Here is a 20,859-nt window from a genome sequence, read left to right as displayed (position 1 = left end):
GAAAAGCTCGGATCTCATTCATACAAGCTAAAAGAATCTGCCATATTTTAGCGAGTAAGCGGCTATAAGAGTCTTTAAGACATCTCATTCGAGCGATCAAGTCATGACGTCACCGTATAAGGCGCTTTAATCGTTTGTTAGCGGTCTCCCGAGACCGCTGAGTATCAAGCACTTTTAGGTAGTGATTTAAAAAAATAGACTTGAATTTTTTATTTTACGACCCCATTTTTTTTAACTACCAGTATTAGAATTTTTTCTAATATATTTGCTGCAGTTTTAGAAGAGCAAAAATGTTTAAATATCATATACACTTATTCATAGGATTACTGTCTGTATAAAAATGCACACAAGATTTTTTGGGATAAAGCTGGTATATTTTTTGATAAATTTTTTGTCGCTAGTTTCAATATTTGGTTGCATAGCCTTTACTTTGTATTAGTGCATGCCACCTTCTGAGCATTAACTCTATTAATTTCTGAATTACGTCCCCTGATATTTCATTTCCAACTTCTAATAGTGGGGGCAAATAAAACGTCTTTGTTTTTAAATTTGTCCCCGTTTTTAAGTCTAACGTCGACTTCCACTTGATCCTATAGGTTCTCTATGGGGTTCGGATCGGGGTGTTGAGATAGCCATGCTACCTTCAACTGGTTACTGAGTTAAAAATTCCTTAATAAGTTTGACAGCGTGTTTCGAATCATTATCATGCATAAATTTCCAGGTCAAAGGGAGAGAGGATTCAGCAAAAGGTACCATTGTTTCTTGCAAAATATCTAAAAAACTAGTAAACCAACAATTCTGATATTAAGATAAAATTAAATGATGTATGTGATTTTTTAAATTAAAAAAAATATATATATTTCAGCCAAACTGCGCATGACAAAATAGTTAGCAAAAGTTAGTCCTTTTTTAGGCTTTATGAAAGACCGACGCACTGTTGCAGGACCATGTGAAATGCAACTAAATAATGTAAAGATATTTTATATCAATATTTTTTTGTTTTTCGAAGTGTTTTTACAATTATTATTATAAATTAGTAGATTAATGACGAATTTAAAAGGCTAGGAACGTTATGGTGCCCAAATAAAATAAGGGATATATTGAAAGGCGTGTTTTAAATCAAAGAATAGTGTTCAATATTTTCCAAATAAATGTCAAAATTTTCATTTAATCGTCTTTTGATACATTTGTTCTCTGGACCATTTTGACGTGTGTATAATATCGTATGAAAATTATTTTTTCTTTTCTGATTTTTATTTTTAGTGACTTGTATGATGACTGATTGGGTACGATCCAAACCATGGCTTGGCCTATTAGGGAATCTCAGTGCTGCCATGGCCACACTTTGTGCCTTCGGGTTTTGCATGTATGCGGGGGTCGATTTTATTGGAATCAATTTGGCTGCTCCATTTTTAATGATTGGTATAAGATCTTATCCAATCATAATGATAAAAAAATAATTATTACTTTTTAGGAATTGGAATAGACGACACATTTGTAATGTTGGCGGCATGGAGAAGAACTTCTATAAAATCCCCAGTTCCGGAACGGATAGCGCAAATGTTAAGCGAAGCGGCAGTTTCCATTACGATAACATCAGTAACGGATTTTTTCAGTTTCTGGATCGGAATTTTCAGTCCTTTTCCTTCTGTTACTATTTTCTGTATTTACTCTGGTAACTACCATCGCCAATTTTTTTCCGGTTTTAAAATTTGATTTTTAGGTGCTGCCACTATACTTTTGTTCATTTGGCATTTGACATTTTTCACCGCCTGCGTGGCTATTTCCGGTTATTGCGAGCAAAAAAACCTCCATTCGGTGTTTTGTTTCAAAGTACAGCCTCTATCAAAATCAGGTGATTGTTTACGTAAAATCAATAAGATAGTTGTATTTCGCTAATCTATTTCATTTGATCTGAGTGGCACAGTCCAGACGTTTTTTTTTGTACTTACCTATTATCTAACGTATCTATAAAACCAAATTTGATCACCAAAAATTATATTTTCTTTATTAAAAATAGACGTATTTTCAATAATTTAATAAATATAATAATTCGCAGGTAAAAATCTTTATCGGCCTAATATTCAGACTTTATGGTTATTTGCAGTTGTACTGATCCGGATTTAAAATATTTTATGTCGATTTTTTATGTATATGTTTATTTATAATATTTTATATTTGCCAAAAAAATCGTATACAGGATGACAAAGCAACGTCATACAAAGGAAGATATAGCTCTTATAGGATTCAACAAGTCTTGATTTTTTTTTTATCTAGAACAGAGAAAAGGATTTATATAGAGAAAAGAACAAACTTTAGAATACATATTCTACACACAAGTTACAATGAATATCTTAAATTAAAATTTTAAATTCACTTATGTGTAATCAGTGAATGATCGGTGCTTTTTAAATTGGACCATAGATGCAATGCTTCTAATATCAGCAGGTGCCCTAATGGCCATATAATAAGGACTCCTATCATATTAGGCTGAATTATTCAATAAAATGGGCAGATTGGTTCTTTGTCGTGTAATCATAGTCACTTAACAAGGAACAAATGATTGTGTTTTTGCATGAAAAATAACAAGGAAGAAAAGCATAAGTAGGGAAGGATGAAAATTATTAGTCTGCTGAAGCAGGGTCTATAGGAGGTCCGGCAGGTCAGGCCCACGAAACAACGAATGATATGATGGTTTTGCATTTTAAATATATCTAGAGCTCCTCTTGCTGATCTGCAGAAATAGTTGACCAGTTGTACAGACAGACAGTAACATCGACTATACCTCTCCGAAATAAATTAGGCGAAGAGATACCTCAGGCAATACATCCCCTAATCTTCTAATCGATCCGCACAAACCAACTAATCAGGAATAAGGGTTAATAATATGGTAACATCTCCCATTTTAAATTGACCTAAGAGTTTAATACTATTCGCTATAGGGATTGACTGCCCACCGAACCCGATATATATAAATTTCGATATAACAGTGGTCAACGAAAAATTATTCAACCCCCTTTCACTACAGTTCAAAGACAACTTACTGTCCAGTCCCCATACGCTCCACTACAGTTTAGCAGACCCGTGAAACATCTACCATTGTCCTGGCCACTATAATTAATGTGTAATCGGTGAATTGAAAAACCATATAATAAGGGAATAGCTGAGGTAACCCATTAACATATAACACAGAAGTACGGGCAGGGCCCTCGTAGCCGGGCGAGCAACGCACACGGGCGCCAGTTTGACCAAAAAAAATTATAATAATGCACAGGGTGAAGTGAAACTACTACTTTAAATGAAATCTGGTGTACTAAAAACGTGAAAATAATTATTAGGACACATTATCAGACTTTCTAAAGATTTTAACCTCTTTAAAAATTAACAATTAATTTAATTTTGCGCCCTCACGTTTTTATATTTAATTGTTAAATGTTTCAGAGGTTAGGATATCTCAAAAATATTTTTACCTATACTTTCTATTTTTTGGTTCTTAGTTTTTCACTTAACTAGAATTACCCCTTCGACTACAACATTAAATTCAGGATAAAAAGACCTTTAAAACGAGGTATCACTTGATCTCCTAATTTAAAAATTTGAAGGCAGCTCTCACCCTCGCTCAGGGGTTGATACTGTGAGATTAAACCAAGGGTTAAACATAAAATATGATAATATAATATTTTCACGAAAACATACTAAACCTAAATATGTGCGAAAAGTTTTGTAAGAATCGGTTGAGTAGAAGTAGTTCAAAAAACTATTGCATGATTAAAAACAAACAATAAACAACTATACAGATCGTTTATCGGTTATTAAATAAAATCATTTATTCATATCATTTATACAAAAAACTTATTTTAAATTATTGATAATATTTAAAAAAAAAATTATTAAAGAATTGCATTTTTTTAAACCAAATTCGAATAATATGCAGTATTCGTAAATCGCCAAGCTTAACTATAAACGTGAAAACTTGTCGAGCTGTAATAATTAGTCCAGACTTGCATATTTTGGTTGATTTTTTCAGTTGGGACTGTAGGTTCACGGGGTATAAATTAAAACAACGACAGGCGTTCGCTTATTAGGTCTTGATAATCACACAAGAAAACGGAAGATAAATTAGACGTGAGTGATGGAATTATTATTGAACATCTACTTTTTAAAAAAGGAATAAATTTAATTCAAAATAAATTCTACACAAATTTGACCATCAATTAACTACAACTTTATTCGTCGAAAATTAATAGATAAGTGATTTTATATAATGCAATTTTTATGGAGCCTAATAATATTAAAATGCTTATTTTGTTGATTCAGGAATATTTGTAATAATAATAATTATGTATGGGGTCAACTGAGGTTCTTGGCCTAGTTGCATCACATAACTCCTCCCTCCTTAAGTTCGGAAAATAAGGGCTGCAATGGCTGCTCGTTTTTTCGACTCTCTTGTGAAGGGCCGTCGAAGGGGTCGTTCTCGTAGTGGTGGCTTCTATGGGATGAAACAGGCTTTTTCCATTTCTTCCATCCAATATACAGCAGGATTCCGCATATGAGGGCGGCAATGGATGAGATTGGAGCGATCCACGGGTACGTGGAATTTTCGGGCGCCTCTAGAGGGTGTAACTGGATTGTCGACAATATTTTCTGCGCTGTCTTCAGTTCATCCAAGTTTATTTCCTCGAGGGTTAATTTGGAATTGTTGTTGCTGCTTTCGACATACGAAAACTTTGGCAATTCTAACACATATTGGAATTCCGTTTTTCTTTCGCCTTCGTATGTTTTGTTATCTATCTCAACGGGGCACATAGATAGGGTAACAATACTTGGTTCAGAGATCTTGTAGAGTCCTTGTTGACATTTGTCTCGGGCGATTGTCATCTGCACAGGAATGACCAAAATTTCGTTACCATTTAGGCGTTGAATGGTACTTTTTTGGTAATTAACATTGGTTAACGGGCATATATTGGTTGACGTTGTTAGCAGTTGGAAGAGGCAATATTCGTCTTTTGAGAGGGTGGTTTGCTTGCAAATGAAAACGTCTTCTAGCTGCGGGCATTCTTCTTCTGTGGTCCAGTAGTTATCGTTTGTGAGTAGGATATAAGGATTGGAAGGGAGAATGGTTTTGTTTCCAATGGGTATTGGGTAGAGTTTGTAAAGTATATAGTGGTTGGGAAAGACAATTGGGGTGTGTATTAAAAATAAAATTGAGCTATTTTTGATAATTACTTGAACAGATAAATAGTTATAAAAGTTTACTAATTCTTTAAATTCAGGTATTCGGTTTGGACCATATATTGTTTTTATATTTTCTATTAAATTTAAAAGTTGGTTAGGATTGAGTATAGAGTTGTGCATTTTATTTACATGAGCGAATGAGATTGCGTTTTCGATGTTATTTATTACGGAATTTAAAGTGTTTAATTGCAACATTATATTGTCTAATATTAAAGACATATATAGGGCATTAGATAAATCTAACTGATTTTTCTCAAGTAAATTTAGTTTTTCCAATATAATTGCTTGATTGGTATTTATTTTTAGTAAATTCTTGTCTGATAGAGGATAGAATTGATTGTTCTTTATTAAAGTTGTTATTTAGAATTTCTTGATTTTTTGTTAGCATATCGAAATAGTTATTATAGCGGGTTTCATCGTCTGAGTCAAGGGTACCGAAGAGCCATTTTTCAGCGTTACCTACTACGTTAAGTAATCCTGTTTTTGATCGATTAGGTTTGTGAAAAATCTTGGTATTTCTTAAAATTATCTGAAAATATTCATAGGTTTGATTAAATTTATAGGATGTAAGAATTGAGAAGCTTTCCTTTTGATTTGTACTGAATACAGTTTTGTTTGCCTGAGTTAGTATGTTTTTTATGTTATATAGGGGAATTTCGATTTCTGTGAGGTTTATGTGAAAAGTGGATGTATATTTCGTAGCTGATATATAGGTTTTTCCTATGGCCATTGGTAATATGCGATTTCTAATTCTTTTTACTGCTAAGTTCGTAGCTATGGGTAGATGGAGCAGGAATGGGATGATTTGTCTCATCTGAAACAAGGTTACGTTGTGGTTTTAATAAGTTTTTATGTATTCGTCTATTTTGGGTGGCTATGGCGTTAGTTTTTTGTGTAACAGGTTTGGTTACTTTTTTATATTTATCTGATTCTTTAACTTTTGATTTCTGTGGAAACGTTTTCGCAAAAAGTGGTTTGTTAGGGTCGATGTCTACTACATTTCGGTCTTTATTTACTTTATCTAAAGAAGATTGTCGTTGGTCTGTTAATTTTTCATAAAGTTCATGATTAATTATTTTAATATTCTCTGCATGCTCTTGCATGTATTGGGAAAGATTTTGTTCGTTTGAGAGCTCTAGAGGGTTTTTATAGTCTAATTTGCCTCTGACAATTTGAAAAGGGGTGTATTGGGATGCACTATGTGTAGAGTTATTATAGGAAAGAATGGCATAATTCATTAGAATTATTATATTTTCTTTTGGCTTTTGGTGCTTAAGGGTAAGAATAATTTCATTTAAAGTGGAGTGAAGACGTTCAATTGGACTATTTGAGTTGGGGTTGTGAGGGGTACAATAATGAATTTCAATTTTATGTAAAGAACAGAGGTTTTGAATTATTTCGTTTTTAAAGGATGTGCCATTATCTGTAGTGATTTTTCGGGGAAGGCCATAATGATTAAAATAGGTAATAAGTTTGTTAGCTACTTCGATTCCTGTGGGTGTTAAAAGAGGGTATGCTTGTCCTAATTTTGAAAAGCTGTCAATTACGGTTAGAAAGGACGTATTATGTGTTTTATAGATATCTATATAGATGTGATCGAAAGGTTCGTGACCAATAGGGGTGGGTTTAAAAACGATTTTTTTAGGATGTCTTTCGTATTTAGTTTTTTGGCAAATTTCGCAGAGGTTAACATACATTTTGACGTCATTTTCTAAATTTGGCCAGTAGAAGTTTTTCTTAAATGATATAATATTTTCTTGAATACCTCGGTGGGAAGTTTTGGTCTCGTGACAATATTTAATCTTTAATTGTTGGTCTTCTACGTCTGTTATGTCTTCTAGTAGGGTATTGGATATGTAAAGGTTAAACGAATTATTTTTAAAGTATTTTTGAAAAACTCTGATTATAAGTGGCTCAAGAGATTTATTTATGAAATGTAGGCAGTATGTAGTTTTGGGTACAAAATGTTCTTTAATAATGTCACAGAGATCTTTTTCAGATGGATCATTTTTCAAAAATATAATCGTTCTTTGTTTGTCAAAAATAAATTCTTTTTGAACTTTAATTTTGTTATTATTGGAGTATCTAAATATAATTTGATTTTTATAGATATTTAATGCTTTTTAAACGTATGGGGTACCAATAATGGGATATTCTATGTTAGAGTGTTTAGTTTCTAGGTTGGTAGAGGGTTGTGCTGGTCGTATTATTATATCAGAAATTATGTTTATTTTTTCGTTGTCTGGTTCTGGTTCATTACAAAGAGTGTTCAGAATTTCATCAAATTCTTCAGGCGGTAATTGGGGAATTTCATCTGGGTCGAAGTTGGGTAAAATTGACATTTGATCGTCTTCAATGGGGTTAATTTGTATGCGGGATAGACAATCGGCATTAGAATTTTGTGTTCCTTTTTTATATACGATTTCATAGTCGTATTCTTGGAGTTTTAATCGCCATCGAATAAGTTTAGAATTGGGTTCTTTAACAGAAAATAACCATTGTAATGGTTTATGATCTGTAACAATTTTGAAACGGGTCCCATAAAGATAGGGGCGGAAATATTTTGTTGCCCAGACTATAGCAAGAAGTTCACGTTCGATGGTGCTATAGTTTGTTTCTGCCGGATTTAGGGTGCGTGAAGCAAATGCGATTGGCAAATCGTTGCCAATGGGGCCTTGGGACAAAATTCCACTGATAGCGACGTTTGAAGCGTCCGTGGTAAGAACGAAAGGTTTTGTGAAATCTGGACGTTGAAGAACAGGGTCATTCATTAACAGAGTTTTGCAAGTTTCAAAACACTGAATGAATTGAGGGGTATGTTCAACTTTTTTATTTTTTTTTTAAACAATTTGTTAATGGTTTTGTGAGGTGTGCAAAATTTTTGATAAATTTTCGATAATAGCCAATTAAGCCTAGAAATGACTTTATGTCGCGAGATGTTTTTGGCAATGGAAATTTTTGGATGGCTGCAATTTTTTTCGGATTGGGTTTCACACCTTCGGGCGTAATAACATGTCCTAAAAATTCTACGGTTTTGCAGAGAAACTCGCATTTATCAAGCTGGATTTTAAGGTTGTTTTCTTTGAGTTTTTGAAAGACGGCTTTTAGATTAGAAATATGTTCTTGCAAGGATGTAGAGAAGACGATAATGTCATCCATATATATAAGACATATTTTGCCAAGAAGATCTTTAAGAACATTGTCCATGAGTCTTTGGAAAGTGGCAGGGGCATTTTTAAGGCCAAAGGGCATTCGAAGAAATTCGTAGTGTCCATTTTCGACACTGAATGCGGTTTTCTCAATGGAATTTGGGTGCATGGCTACTTGATGAAAGCCAGAGGCTAGATCCAATGTAGTAAAATATTGGCTGCGTCCAAGTTTATCGAGGGTATCTGAAATATTGGGGATGACATAACGATCTGTTATAGTTTTTTCGTTGATTTTACGATAGTCTATAACGATTCTCCATTTTTGTTTCATGGAAGCGTCATTTTTTTTGGGGACAACCCAGACAGGACTAGACAGGGGCTTGAAGAGGAACGAATAATACCATTTTCTAACATTTCCGAAATTTGTTTTTGTACTTCTTTTTTGTGTACAAAGGGATATCTGTATGATTTTGTATAGACTGGGATATCATCTGTGGTCTTAATCACATGTTTAACGGTATTTGTACAAGCTAATTTTTCGTTTGGCCTATGTAAAACTTCTGGAAATTGAAGGATGACTTTTTTAAGGGCGGTTTTTTCTTCGCTATTTAAATGATCTGTACGGATAAGTGAAAAATCATGGCTTTGATCGGGACTATCATATGTGTGAAAATTGGATGTTATTTGCTCGATATTAAATATCTCGAAATTTTGGGCATTAAAAACTTGAACTACTTTTCTAAGTGAATCAGGATAAAATTCTAAGACGATACTTTCGTTGCTATGATTTCGAAATTCCAAAGGGACAGTGCCATTTTGAACTTTTAAAAGGAATCCTGGGATTTCAATATTTTGGCCAGTGTGTAGATGAGGAATGTATAATTCGGTTTCATCAGGAATATCAGTATATATGTTTTTTATTATTATAGATAAGGGTGGTATTTCTATTTTTTGTAAGTCAAAGTTGTCTCTGTAATAAATAGGTATTTCTGTCGTATCATTTTTTAAAAGCCTATTTGTTATATCAATGTTAAGACCTAGTTTACGTAAATCTCTCATACCTATTATTCCATCGAAATAGTCGTGAAAACTATATAAAATTAATTCAAGTTCATTATTAATATTAAATTCATGTAAAAGGGGGACTTTTGCTTTATTTTGGGTGTTGGTATTGCCGGTACAAGTTACTAAAGTGTGTTTACAAGGAAAAATTAATTGTGGAAAATATTCTTCTGCTAAAGATGGTCTGATTAAGGATGTGTGGCTACCCGTGTCAATAAGAAGTTTGGCGGGGGGATTTTGAAGTTAAATATAGGGCAGGGAGTTGACTTGAAAACTATTTAGATTTAGGGCGGATTTTCGTTTAAAGGGCTTTTGGGAAAATTTTGTAATCATATTCTTATTGGGATTGAATATGGCTATCGGCTAGATATGCTAAGTCGGTAAATGGGTATGGCTTTTGATTTTGGAATGTTGAACTTGGATTTCTGGGATATTGCCTTTGTGGATTGCGGCTTTGAATTGAGCGCATGTGAACGTCTGTGTTTCTACTTATTGCAGGCGGCATTCTACTTGTTGTAGACATTGGGGTTGGGGGGCTGGTTAATTTATTTGAATTTTCTTTAGAAAATACATTTTTCGGCTTGCCAAAAACTTGTTCGTTAGTGGGGAAATGTTGACGTACGGGTTGGGGTTGAATATTTATAGGTTGGCTTGGAAATGGTTGTTTAGATATTGCACCTGTATTATTTGAAAACTGGGGTTGAATGTTGTTATTTGGCATTGGAAAGGGATTTTGAAAAGAATATTGATTTTGTGGAGGAACAAAAGATTGTTGAATTGGTGGGGGTATATGGCTAAAATTTTGGCGATTATTTCTTTGGGGAGATGTTCTATTTTGGGGTGTATTATAAATTTCTTGTCGTGGAATGAAACTACGAGCATTTATTTGCTGTTCGATAAGTGAATGGTTTAGAATAATTAAACTTACGTCATCAATATTTTGGGGATTGTGTAACATTAACATGTTCGAAGCTCGCTAGGAGAGTTAGACATTAAAACAGTAACAGTTGTTAATTCAGTTTGCTCCATTAAATCGTCTTTTGTACCTTAAGTTAGGGAATCATCAGCAGGCGATTTTTAAGGAAATACGAGATTTTAAAATTTTTAATCTTTCTATAAAATCTAAAATGGGCTCTTTTCTAGATCGAGTTAAAAAATTTAACTGTTGAGAAAGTACTTGACGGTTTATTCTATCGCCAAATTTTTGTCTTAAGGCGTCTTTTATTTTGGGCCAGGTCGTTAGATCCGGTCTACAAAGTAAAAAATCGCCTGCTTCTTCGGTTAATTTAGAACATATTGAAGCAAAAACAAATTCTTTGAGAGATTCATCTACAGTGCCTATATAATATCTATTATAAAATTTGTCTACACTTGAAATAAAAAATTCTAGATGATCACTATTGCCTGTAAATGTTTTAAGAGTATGAGCAATTTCTTTTGCTGCTGTAAGGGTAGTCATATTTAATGAATTTGGTTCTAACGTTAAATTTGTTAAATTTACGTTTCTTAAAGAAATATTTGAAAGGTTTTGTGTAAGATTATCAATTTCACTTATTTGACATTAAAATTTAACTAATGTAAACGAATTATCGCACTTTTAGTAAATTTAAAGTATACTTAATAATAAATTGCAAAAATTAAAAAAATAAATTCAAAATATACACACAACAATTATCATAAAATTAAATGGGAGTGGAAAGGAAAACTCACTTACGATTTTACTTCTCGCAACTGTGGTCTTCTTGCCTTGGGTTGGTTTCAATGCCTCAACAAACAGTTAAAACTGACGATTTCTTGGCTTCAGCAACGTTTTCTTAGACTGCTTGCACAACCAGGAATCTTTGAGACACCTACATGAACGACTGCGCCAGTGATGAATTATTATTGAACATCTACTTTTTAAAAAAGGAATAAATTTAATTCAAAATAAATTCTACACAAATTTGACCATCAATTAACTACAACTTTATTCGTCGAAAATTAATAGATAAGTGATTTTATATAATGCAATTTTTATGGAGCCTAATAATATTAAAATGCTTATTTTGTTGATTCAGGAATATTTGTAATAATAATAATTATGTATGAGGTCAACTGAGGTTCTTGGCCTGGTTGCATCACATAACTCGTGTTTTAAAGTGGTAGAAAGAAAATATTCGATTCGATAAAGTGTTTTATATTTTTGGTATTGCGTTTTGTGTGGAAATTAAACTAAGGGTGACATGGTAAGTATTATATTATATCATACAAAAAATAATATTTATAATTGGACATATTCCAATAAAGTAATAAAATTACTTTTATTACAATAGTTAGATCCTACGTAAAACTCGAGGATAATCTCTTAAGATTTAACGACTTTTGGGATATTTTAATTGTCATTATTTCTAATAATATAGCTTTTAACTATTAAAAGTTAAATAAAATAATAAATGTCTTGATTATAGGAAAAAATGCAAATGTAATTTTTGAAATAAAAATGATTTTTTTTTAAAAATCTTTAAGCATATTCAAGTATATTAAATATACAAAAATCTAGGTAATTAGACTTTTACGTGGTACTTTATAATAGGTTATAATAATAAAACAGGGTGTTTCATTTAAATAACCGAAGTTATCTCTTTAGTAGTGCCAAAACTGTAAAAATATTTTATTCGTCTATCATCCAACGATTTCAACACGTTTCTTTTTTAAATGTTTTCTGAGCGTAGTACTTTTAATACATTTTATATTGATCTAGTATATTAGCTTATATTAGCTTCACTTTAGGAACCACAGAAGAGGAAACGACTTTCTGGCGCAAAATTTCGGAAGCAAAAACACGTTAGAGCCCAAGAACAAGAGAAGATGGCTGGCAAAATAAAAGATTTCTTGGTAAAAACTCCAGTTTCCAATGCAGAAACAGAAACTTTAGAGAGTCAATGTTCTAAGGCGGTCGCTGCTTTACCTGTTCCTGTACTTAAACCATCTACGAGTACATCAACTCTCAGTGAAACCGTAGAATCGGTGGAACCTACCAACTCAACAATAGAGGCTACCAGTGAAGATGAAACTGAAGCCTTGACTGAAATGGGCCTGAGATGACAGGTAGTATTCTTCTATCAGATGATTCTGGTATGTGGCCTAGAACCATTAACAACGACGAAGAAGTTGGTTGAGCGAAGACTTCCTTTGATAGGGCGCAATTATCAATTTCCTACAAATCAAGACAAAAAATTTTTCAAATATATACTTTGTCAGAAAGCTGGAGAATGGTGAAACAACACAGAAAATTTGGCTTATTTAATTAATTTCAAAAAACTCTATATTTTGCTTTTGTTGTAAGGTTTTTGGTAAAACTATTACTACTTTTTCTGATTCAAATGGTTTTTCTGATTGGCAACACTTATCGTTGACTATAAAAAGACAATGCATCAATTGTACATAATTTTCATATGAATACATGGATGAGTTTAAAAAAAATTTCAGGGTTTCACATTTTCGGGTTTTAGAAACGGAAAAAAAACATTGGCATGATGTTGTGGAAAGAATTCTTGCAGTCGTAAAATTTTTGTCCTGATGATGTCTAGCATTTCAGGGTTTTTCTAAAATACTTTTTCATCTAATAACGGACATTTTCTGGACGGACAAGGCTGATTTCCTCATTTGACCCTGTGATGAGAGAACAATTCAAAACGAAATTGTAGAATTAATGTCTTCTAAAATAAAAAATAATATTTTAAATATGGTACGCAATTCCAAATATTATTCGGTAATTATGGACTGTAGCCCAGATACAGGTCACACAGAACAAAGTTATGTTGTGTTAAATCAAGATTGAAAAAAAAGTTCAGATACAAGAGAGTTTTTTAGCTTTGAGCCCAATATTCGATTCTACAGAAAAAGGACTATTTAATTTTATAGTTGAAATTTTACAAAATTTAAATTTAGATATTAAAGACATAAGTGGTCAAGGGTATGATAACGGTGCCAATATGCGTGTAAAGCATATTGGCTTACAAAAACGTATACTGGACGTTAATCCTAGAGCTTTTTTTGTTGCACATATCTTAAATTTAGCAGTCAATGATGTTGCTAAAGTACCAAATGAAACAGTAAACTTTTCTAATTTAGTACAATAACTCTAGGTTTTTTCCTTTTACTCCACAAAAAGATGGGATATTTAAAAAAATTACCTGCATTAAATCTAAAACCCCGTGATACTGATTTATTTCAGATTAATATTGTAAGCAAAATGATGCAAAGTTTAACAATTGACATTAAAGTATGTCAATATTATTTAAAGAATTTAGTCGATCATGTCAAAAATTATAGAAATGATAATTTCTTTGAGAAAATAATTGCTCAAGCGGTAAAATTAGCCGCCGATCTTGAGATAGAGCAAGATTTTCCCGAAATCAATACTGCTAGACGAAACTATAAACCAAAGTTTTTTGATTATGATCATAGGAATGAAGCACCTCAAAATCCCAAAACCGCGTTTGAAGTCAATTTTTGGTTTTAATGTTTTTGGTTTTTTTAGTAATATTTTTACATTATGCTGCTAGCTTAGAAATTTAAAACTTTTCGTAATGAATATTTTAGGTCATATATTGCAAGATTAAATATCGAAGTTTCCCATGATCTTTTTCATTTCATAAACACATCAATAAATTATTAGGTGGATCTGATTCATACCCCAATATTCATTCAAAGCATCTCGCGTTTGCTGATAAGTTTAGACTGTATTGTCCTGAGTCATATATTGATGCTCAGCTACTTCAAATGAATTTAGATATTAGAACAGAAGATAAAGAAGTGTGTATGTATTTCATCTTTTCGTCCTAATTGATTAATTATCAATACACAATTAACAATAAGGAATTTGGGATAGTTAATACAGTTAATGATTTATGACTTATAAAAGTATAAACTGCAAATTTTGGATAATTTACCTTACTACTTCAAATTACTTTATTATATACTCTTTGGTTTATTTCTTGTTTAAGTATTTGTATGTAATTTGGCCTTATTATGATTATCATATTGATCGCAGTGAGGCTGTCCAGTGAAGACTCTTAAAGTCCCCTTTTTATAGAGCTGAAGTTAATATTTGCCGTAGTTATTATATTATTTATCCCTAATCTTAAAATCAGGCGCCATCATTCTGATGCTTCAATATGTTATAACATCTTGAATGGTTTATACCACTGTCCTAAGTTTTTATTATCTTACAAAAAACTTGATTTTACAGCTGTCAAAGAAGAGTTAACTATTTTTCGTTTACCTTTTCATTCAGTTTCTTTAATGAAAATAGCTTGGATCTATTTTCCTTGTATTGTGTTATTTTTTTAAGAAGTTTTTAGTTTTGTGAATAAATATTAATTTGTCCTGATTTGGGCTTGTGAGGTTTTATCTTGATTTTTTTTCAATAATAATTCTAGTCTTATTAAATTATCAAGTATTTTGTATTATTTCATATCATTTTTGTGATTTGGCTCTGCCGTATGTTGAAATAAATAATTAAATAAATAACTTTAAAAAACTCTTTTCTGTAAGCTTTTTGTTTAATTTTGTATTGATAGTTGCACTTCTATATATCTTAGTGATCCTACACATGGAAAAAGATAATCCGATGGTATAGTCGCCACCAGACATAATTTATTTTGGCCACCTGTCAAACAATGTAAATACCAGGTATTACCATCGTTATGATAGGTAAAAAGCAAGAGTTTTGACAGGTGTCCAAGATAAATCATGTCTGGGAATGACTAAACTGCATTGGCCATATTTTATAAATTAAACCCGACTACGAACCTTCGAAGATAAGGTGCCCATTTTTTTTTTATTAGAATAATTTAAATCTCAAATATGATCTCAAGGACACTAGCTTACTTCTGACAAATAAAAAAAGGCATTCAAATTTTGTGATATTCCTAATATTTTTGTTAGCAAAGAGATAGTTTTCGGGTCTCTAATAAGTCCTGAGGTTTTTAATTAATTAATTAATTTAATTAATAAGGACAAGGATGCTGAAAAAAAAATTGTCGTTTTCTAATTTTAATTTTAAATTTTTATTTACCCACATTCCAAATATTTTTTAAATGATGAAATAAATATTTAAACATCCTGGAAGACAGTTCGTATTTTAAGTTTTAAGCTTCCAACTCTTTTGGTTTCTGAGTAAGATTTTTTATTCCTTAATTTTTGTTTGAAAAAACTTACTTGACATGTTTTTTAGACTAAAATAAGCATCCCATATTTTAAAAAATTTTTTACCATTTAACCATTAACCGCTCTCAAAATACACTTGTACACACACTCTGGTTAATACGACTTTTGAGATTTTTTTTCTATACAGGGTGTTAGTAAATAAGTGCGACAAACTTCAGGGGGTGATTCGGCATGGAAAAATAAGACAGTTAGACCAAAAAATGCGCGATAACTACCTCTTAAAACCCTCCAAATTTCATTTGTTTATCTCGACCGGTTTCAGAGCAATAAATAAATCGCCTATTTTTAAGAAAAACTTTAAGAAAAATTTGAAATAAAACTTGTCGAATGATAAAAATGTCGAAAAACGAAGCATTTCCGGACAAATTATTTTCAATCATTTCATCAAATCATTTTACATATCAAACTGTCATTATTTTTCCATGCAGAATCACCCCCTGAAGTTTGTCGCACTTATTTACTAACACCCTGTATATCAACTTTGAAATTTATATTTGTCATTTCATATTCTTACAATTAATTTTAAAAAATGTCATACAAAAATGTCGATTTCCTGGGCTCAGTTTCATAAAAAAAATTACATGTTCCTCAAATTTTATTCCAGAAGACAGATATTGGCTCTACAGAGCCTTCTGCAGTGGCGGTTTTAACCCTGATGATGCAGACAATCCAAAAGATAACAATGAGCATGGAGTTATGATCTTCTTTAAAGATTATTTTGCTGGTAAGACAATTTGGAAACTTTTACCCCTTTACATTTAATTTTTATTGTTTTTAGCATTTTTAAACAATGGATATGTTAAATTTCTAGTGATTTTAATATTCGGTCTCTATTTGGTGGGAGCTAGTTACGGAATTACTAAAATCAAAGAGGGATTAGAAAGGAGGAAAGTTACCCAAAATGGGTCGTATGCCATCGAGTTTTTCGATCGGGAGGATGATTATTATCGAGAGTTTCCCTATAGGTGAGAATTATTATAATATTAAGTAGGTACTTTTGCTCTAAATTTTTTCGAATATCAACAAAAAAACTATTAGTTAAAAAGTTAAGTCTGTATATTTCTTATTCCAATCGTTTGTGGGCAATTACTCCTAAAATTTATTACCACTATAATTTGGAAGCTGCACAGATTAGTAGAAACTAAGTAGACTTAAACTGAAATCGCCACTAATTTTAGAGGTTAGAAGATGTTTATCATCTGAAATTAATTAGTCAAGGTATACCGGGTGACAATTTAAAAACTTGAAATGACCAAATATTAGGAACGAAAAACTTAATAAAAAAAACGCTAAAAACAATCTCTATAAAGCAAAGGGGGAACAATAACAAGCATATTATCTCACCCTTATCTACAATCCCTTGGACAGGGTGAGATACTCCTAAAATCTTAAATAGAAAGGCGATCTAGTGATACATCATTTTAAAGGTCTTGAAAAATGCTTTAAAATGATACCATATAAAGCCACATTTCAGAAAATGAAACTTTTAATATAATTTAATTAAATATTTAAAATCATGGTATTTTAACATGTATGTCTCCTCTTGTAAAAATTCTAAACATGTCAAGTACGAAGGTATTTTGTGTTGGTTGGACACCACAACATTTTAACGAAAGATATCCAGGTCAACGTATAATCCCGGAGTATGTTCGCCAATTAATAGCCAAATTTGAAGAAAATGGTTCTGGCATAAGGCAAAATAGCACAAATTGAAATTCTGGGTCAGTCTGCAATGAATTTAAATTTATTACCTTGTCAGCTGTTGCAACTGAATTATCTAGTGAATCAATAAGAAAGGTACTTAAATTTCATCCCCGTAAACTGGAAATAATGTAAGACTTAATGATGACGACCTGGACAGAAGAATCCAGTTTTGTGAAATATTGGCAGATATAATTACGGCAGAACTCGACTAGTTGACAATACTTGGTTCTTTGTTCTTGCATTTTGCTTAAATGGGCAGTTGCTTATTAACAGCAAAACTGTTGTTGCTGAAATGACAAGAGCCCATACGTATTTAAAAAAGCCAAACCCAGTACCCCCAGAAAATTAATTATCGGCCCAATATTAACACTAGGAATTTTAAATGGCAACGTGTATTCTTAAATGCTGCTACAGAGGTCTATTGAACCACTAATAGTGTGGAAGATAGTTTTTGTGTTGGAAATTTATCTTTAGAAGAACGCTTACTACAATTCTAACAGGATGGAGCACCTCCTGATTATATAGTTCCTGTTGAGTTATAATTGGATTATTACTATCCTAACCAGTGCGTTGGAAGAAATTTCCTATTGAATGGCTACGTAAATTCCCATCCCTAACACCTCTTGACTTCTTGTTGTGGAGTCATCTACAATTTGTGATTTTTAAAAACAGCCTGAGTCAGTAGAGCAACTCTTGGATAAAATAGTTCAGGAATGCCGTGCTAGATCCAGAGAAACTTTTTAAAAATACGTGAAGAATTTGAAAGTAGGCTTTATTATTGTGTCAAACTAGGATATTTCAAATAAACATATTTTAAATTTGTTTAATTAACATAAAAAAACCACAATTAAAGACTCACACAGTACATTAAGTAATTTACCCTAGAAATGTGTACTACTTTCGGCTGCGACGAATGAAACTTTTAATAAGTCGAGATCGGGCCACGGGCGTAAGACAAGCTACAGAGAATGCTTAGAAGTTCCTACTACTATTACTTACTATTATTTTTGCCGATGCCCTATCGGTAAAAATATTAAACCAAAATTAAGTAAAATCCTAAATAACGATCCAATGATTTTGGTAGGCTCTATTTAAATGCTCACGGGTCAATATGCTAACAATCGAATTTAGGTCCGGCAAGTATGAAGGCCACTTTAGGTATTTAACGCTTTTCTTGAAAAACCTATTTAGTTATCAAGCGGGATAAGTGTTTGGGGTTCTAATATTATTGATATCTCCACCAAACAAGCATTTCTTCTTTAGCATAAGGTAACATCGTATCCTGTAATATGTCGCGGTATCTAAATCGGACCTTTTTTTATCGGACCCGTCCCAGACCTTGAAAAGCATCCTCAGACCATGATATTACCACCCCCATGCTTTACAGTAGGTTATGGTACCTAATGTCACATTTTTCCTACAGGCCTTCAAACAAATGACCTTTCATCTGAACCAAATACTTTACATTTACTTTCATCAGTCCAAAGCACTGTACCCCAGTTTTGAGGTGTTCAATTTAAATGCCTTTGAGCAAATTAAAGCCAGTCTTGTCCTTCGATTTTTTTTGAGAAGAATGGTTTTTTTAAATTAACTCTTCCAAACAATTCACCTTCACAAAGGCGCGGGCGTCTTCCCACAGTTCGAGCCGTTATAGTTGCGTTGAAATTTTCGCGAATTTTTGCACAAATTTGGGACGATGACTTATGCGGGTTAGCGATTGAAATTTTTTTAATACACTTTTCGACGTACGGGGTAGTTTTTCTAGGTCGACCTGATTTTGACTTGATTATTAATATTACCAAGTAACCGAAACTTCTTCAACATTTTTGAAACAACATCTTCACTTAAACCCACATTTTTTGCTATAATGCACTGCTTTACATCTTGTCTTTTTAAATCAGCAACTCTAAGTCGCAACTCTTTTGGCAAATACCTATTTTTCTTCATTTTTAATACAGTGTTGAATACAGTAGCAGAAAAATACTGTACCAATTATTCTAAATTTGAAATATGCACATCATACATTATCTTTCTATATATACCAATCCGTAAACAAAAAACGCAGATAAGAAAGGAATGTGTACAGCCCAAAATAAAAACATGCGATAAAACAGAAGATCCAAGCAAGTATATTAAATAAACGTAGTATATTTTAAAATAATATTAACCACTAATAAATACTGAAATTTATAGTTTGTTTCATGGTTTCAAGACTTGTCATGGTCTCAAGACAAGAATCTAAACCCAAGTACGAAACATATTGAGCCTGGTAAAAAAACGAAAAAATCTGTGCTATTAACGCATATAAATAGTAGTAAATAAATATTTCTAGTAGTCTAAAATGATCGTGTTGAGGGTAAGGTAAGTTTTTTAAAATTTAAAGTCAAGGGTTAGTTTGTTTAAAAAAAAAGTGTACACCGTAAATTTTTTTTAAAAGAGGTTTCTAATAGGTTGCTACAAGTAGCATCCAATTTAAGAAAATTAAGGCTTAGGTTTCACCCTTTCGGAGGGGTTTTCAATACATTTTTAAAGGCCGCAAAAAGTTTTTTATTGCAATGGTTCTGGAATAACAAATAACCAGCATCATGTTTTATTTTGGTTTTTAATATTTACCGCACAGTTAAAATTCTTTTTATGCGTACTCTTATGATATCTTTCAGAATCAATTTCATCTTCTTAACGCCTTACTCAGTGTAAAATAGTTTATAAATACCTAATATCATAATATCATTATATTTTTTTGTTACATTAGCTGTTAATTTTCGAAGTATTTTTTAGCTTTACTATAACTCTATGTTGGAAAACTAAATATAATTATATCAAATTGTATTCACATTTGGATTCTCTGTTATTAGAATAGATTTCAGGTTAAATGGTGGATGAATTTATTTTAGTATTTATTGGTATAGACCAAAATTGACAATTCATTAACTTTATTAATAACGATACTCTCTTTGTTAATTATTTTAATTAAACTTTATCCTTAAGCAATTGTCTTTTTAGAGACAACGCAGGATTGGCGGCTTCTGCAATGCATTTGCAAATGCACTTGTTTTTAATAACTTCTTGAGGTGGCATTGCTCAGCAGAGCCGTAACATATACTTTCATAATCCATTATGGACTTACTGAATTATTTGTGAAAAAATAATATGTTAGGATCTGCTCTTTATTTATTGTAAGAAAAAGCTGTAATAACATTTAACCCATTCCCTTTTTTCTTCATAATATGCTTCATGTGGTCTTTTCATAATAATCTTTTCCCTCTAAGTATATACCCAGATACCTTACTGTAATCCTGCATGGAACTGTGACATTTCCAAATTTAAACTGACTGAAGGAGACTTTCTGGTTGTCGAGAAAATACACATTTCAGTTTTTTCCAGGGATAAGAAGACCGTGCTTTAAGGACCAAGGACTGATTTGTTTAAAAAAAAACTGTTTAAAGGTTATGTATACTTTTCTGTAGTAACTTATGGGTAGAAGAATTGAATTATG

The 20,859-nt window shown here is 32.0% G+C and overlaps 1 protein-coding gene across 6 annotated transcripts in view; it reads left to right on the top strand.

The window, feature by feature from the left end:
- LOC126746583 (patched domain-containing protein 3-like) overlaps positions 1 to 20,859 on the top strand; it is a 242,284-nt gene that overhangs the window by 177,024 nt on the left and 44,401 nt on the right. For all 6 annotated transcript variants that reach the window (XR_007663934.1, XR_007663933.1, XM_050454891.1 and 3 more), the window contains 5 exons: positions 1,264 to 1,422; positions 1,475 to 1,675; positions 1,724 to 1,855; positions 16,264 to 16,383; positions 16,438 to 16,624. Coding sequence is in view for 4 of the 6 variants with exons in the window: in XM_050454891.1 (XP_050310848.1) it covers positions 1,264 to 1,422; positions 1,475 to 1,675; positions 1,724 to 1,855; positions 16,264 to 16,383; positions 16,438 to 16,624 (799 nt within the window). In the remaining 2 variants the exon portion in view is untranslated. The remainder of the gene's footprint in view (positions 1 to 1,263; positions 1,423 to 1,474; positions 1,676 to 1,723; positions 1,856 to 16,263; positions 16,384 to 16,437; positions 16,625 to 20,859) is intronic.

This window comes from Anthonomus grandis, chromosome 17 (assembly GCF_022605725.1).
Source record: "Anthonomus grandis grandis chromosome 17, icAntGran1.3, whole genome shotgun sequence".
Lineage (NCBI taxonomy): Eukaryota > Metazoa > Arthropoda > Insecta > Coleoptera > Curculionidae > Anthonomus > Anthonomus grandis.
This window is presented reverse-complemented; position numbering and strand designations above follow the sequence as displayed.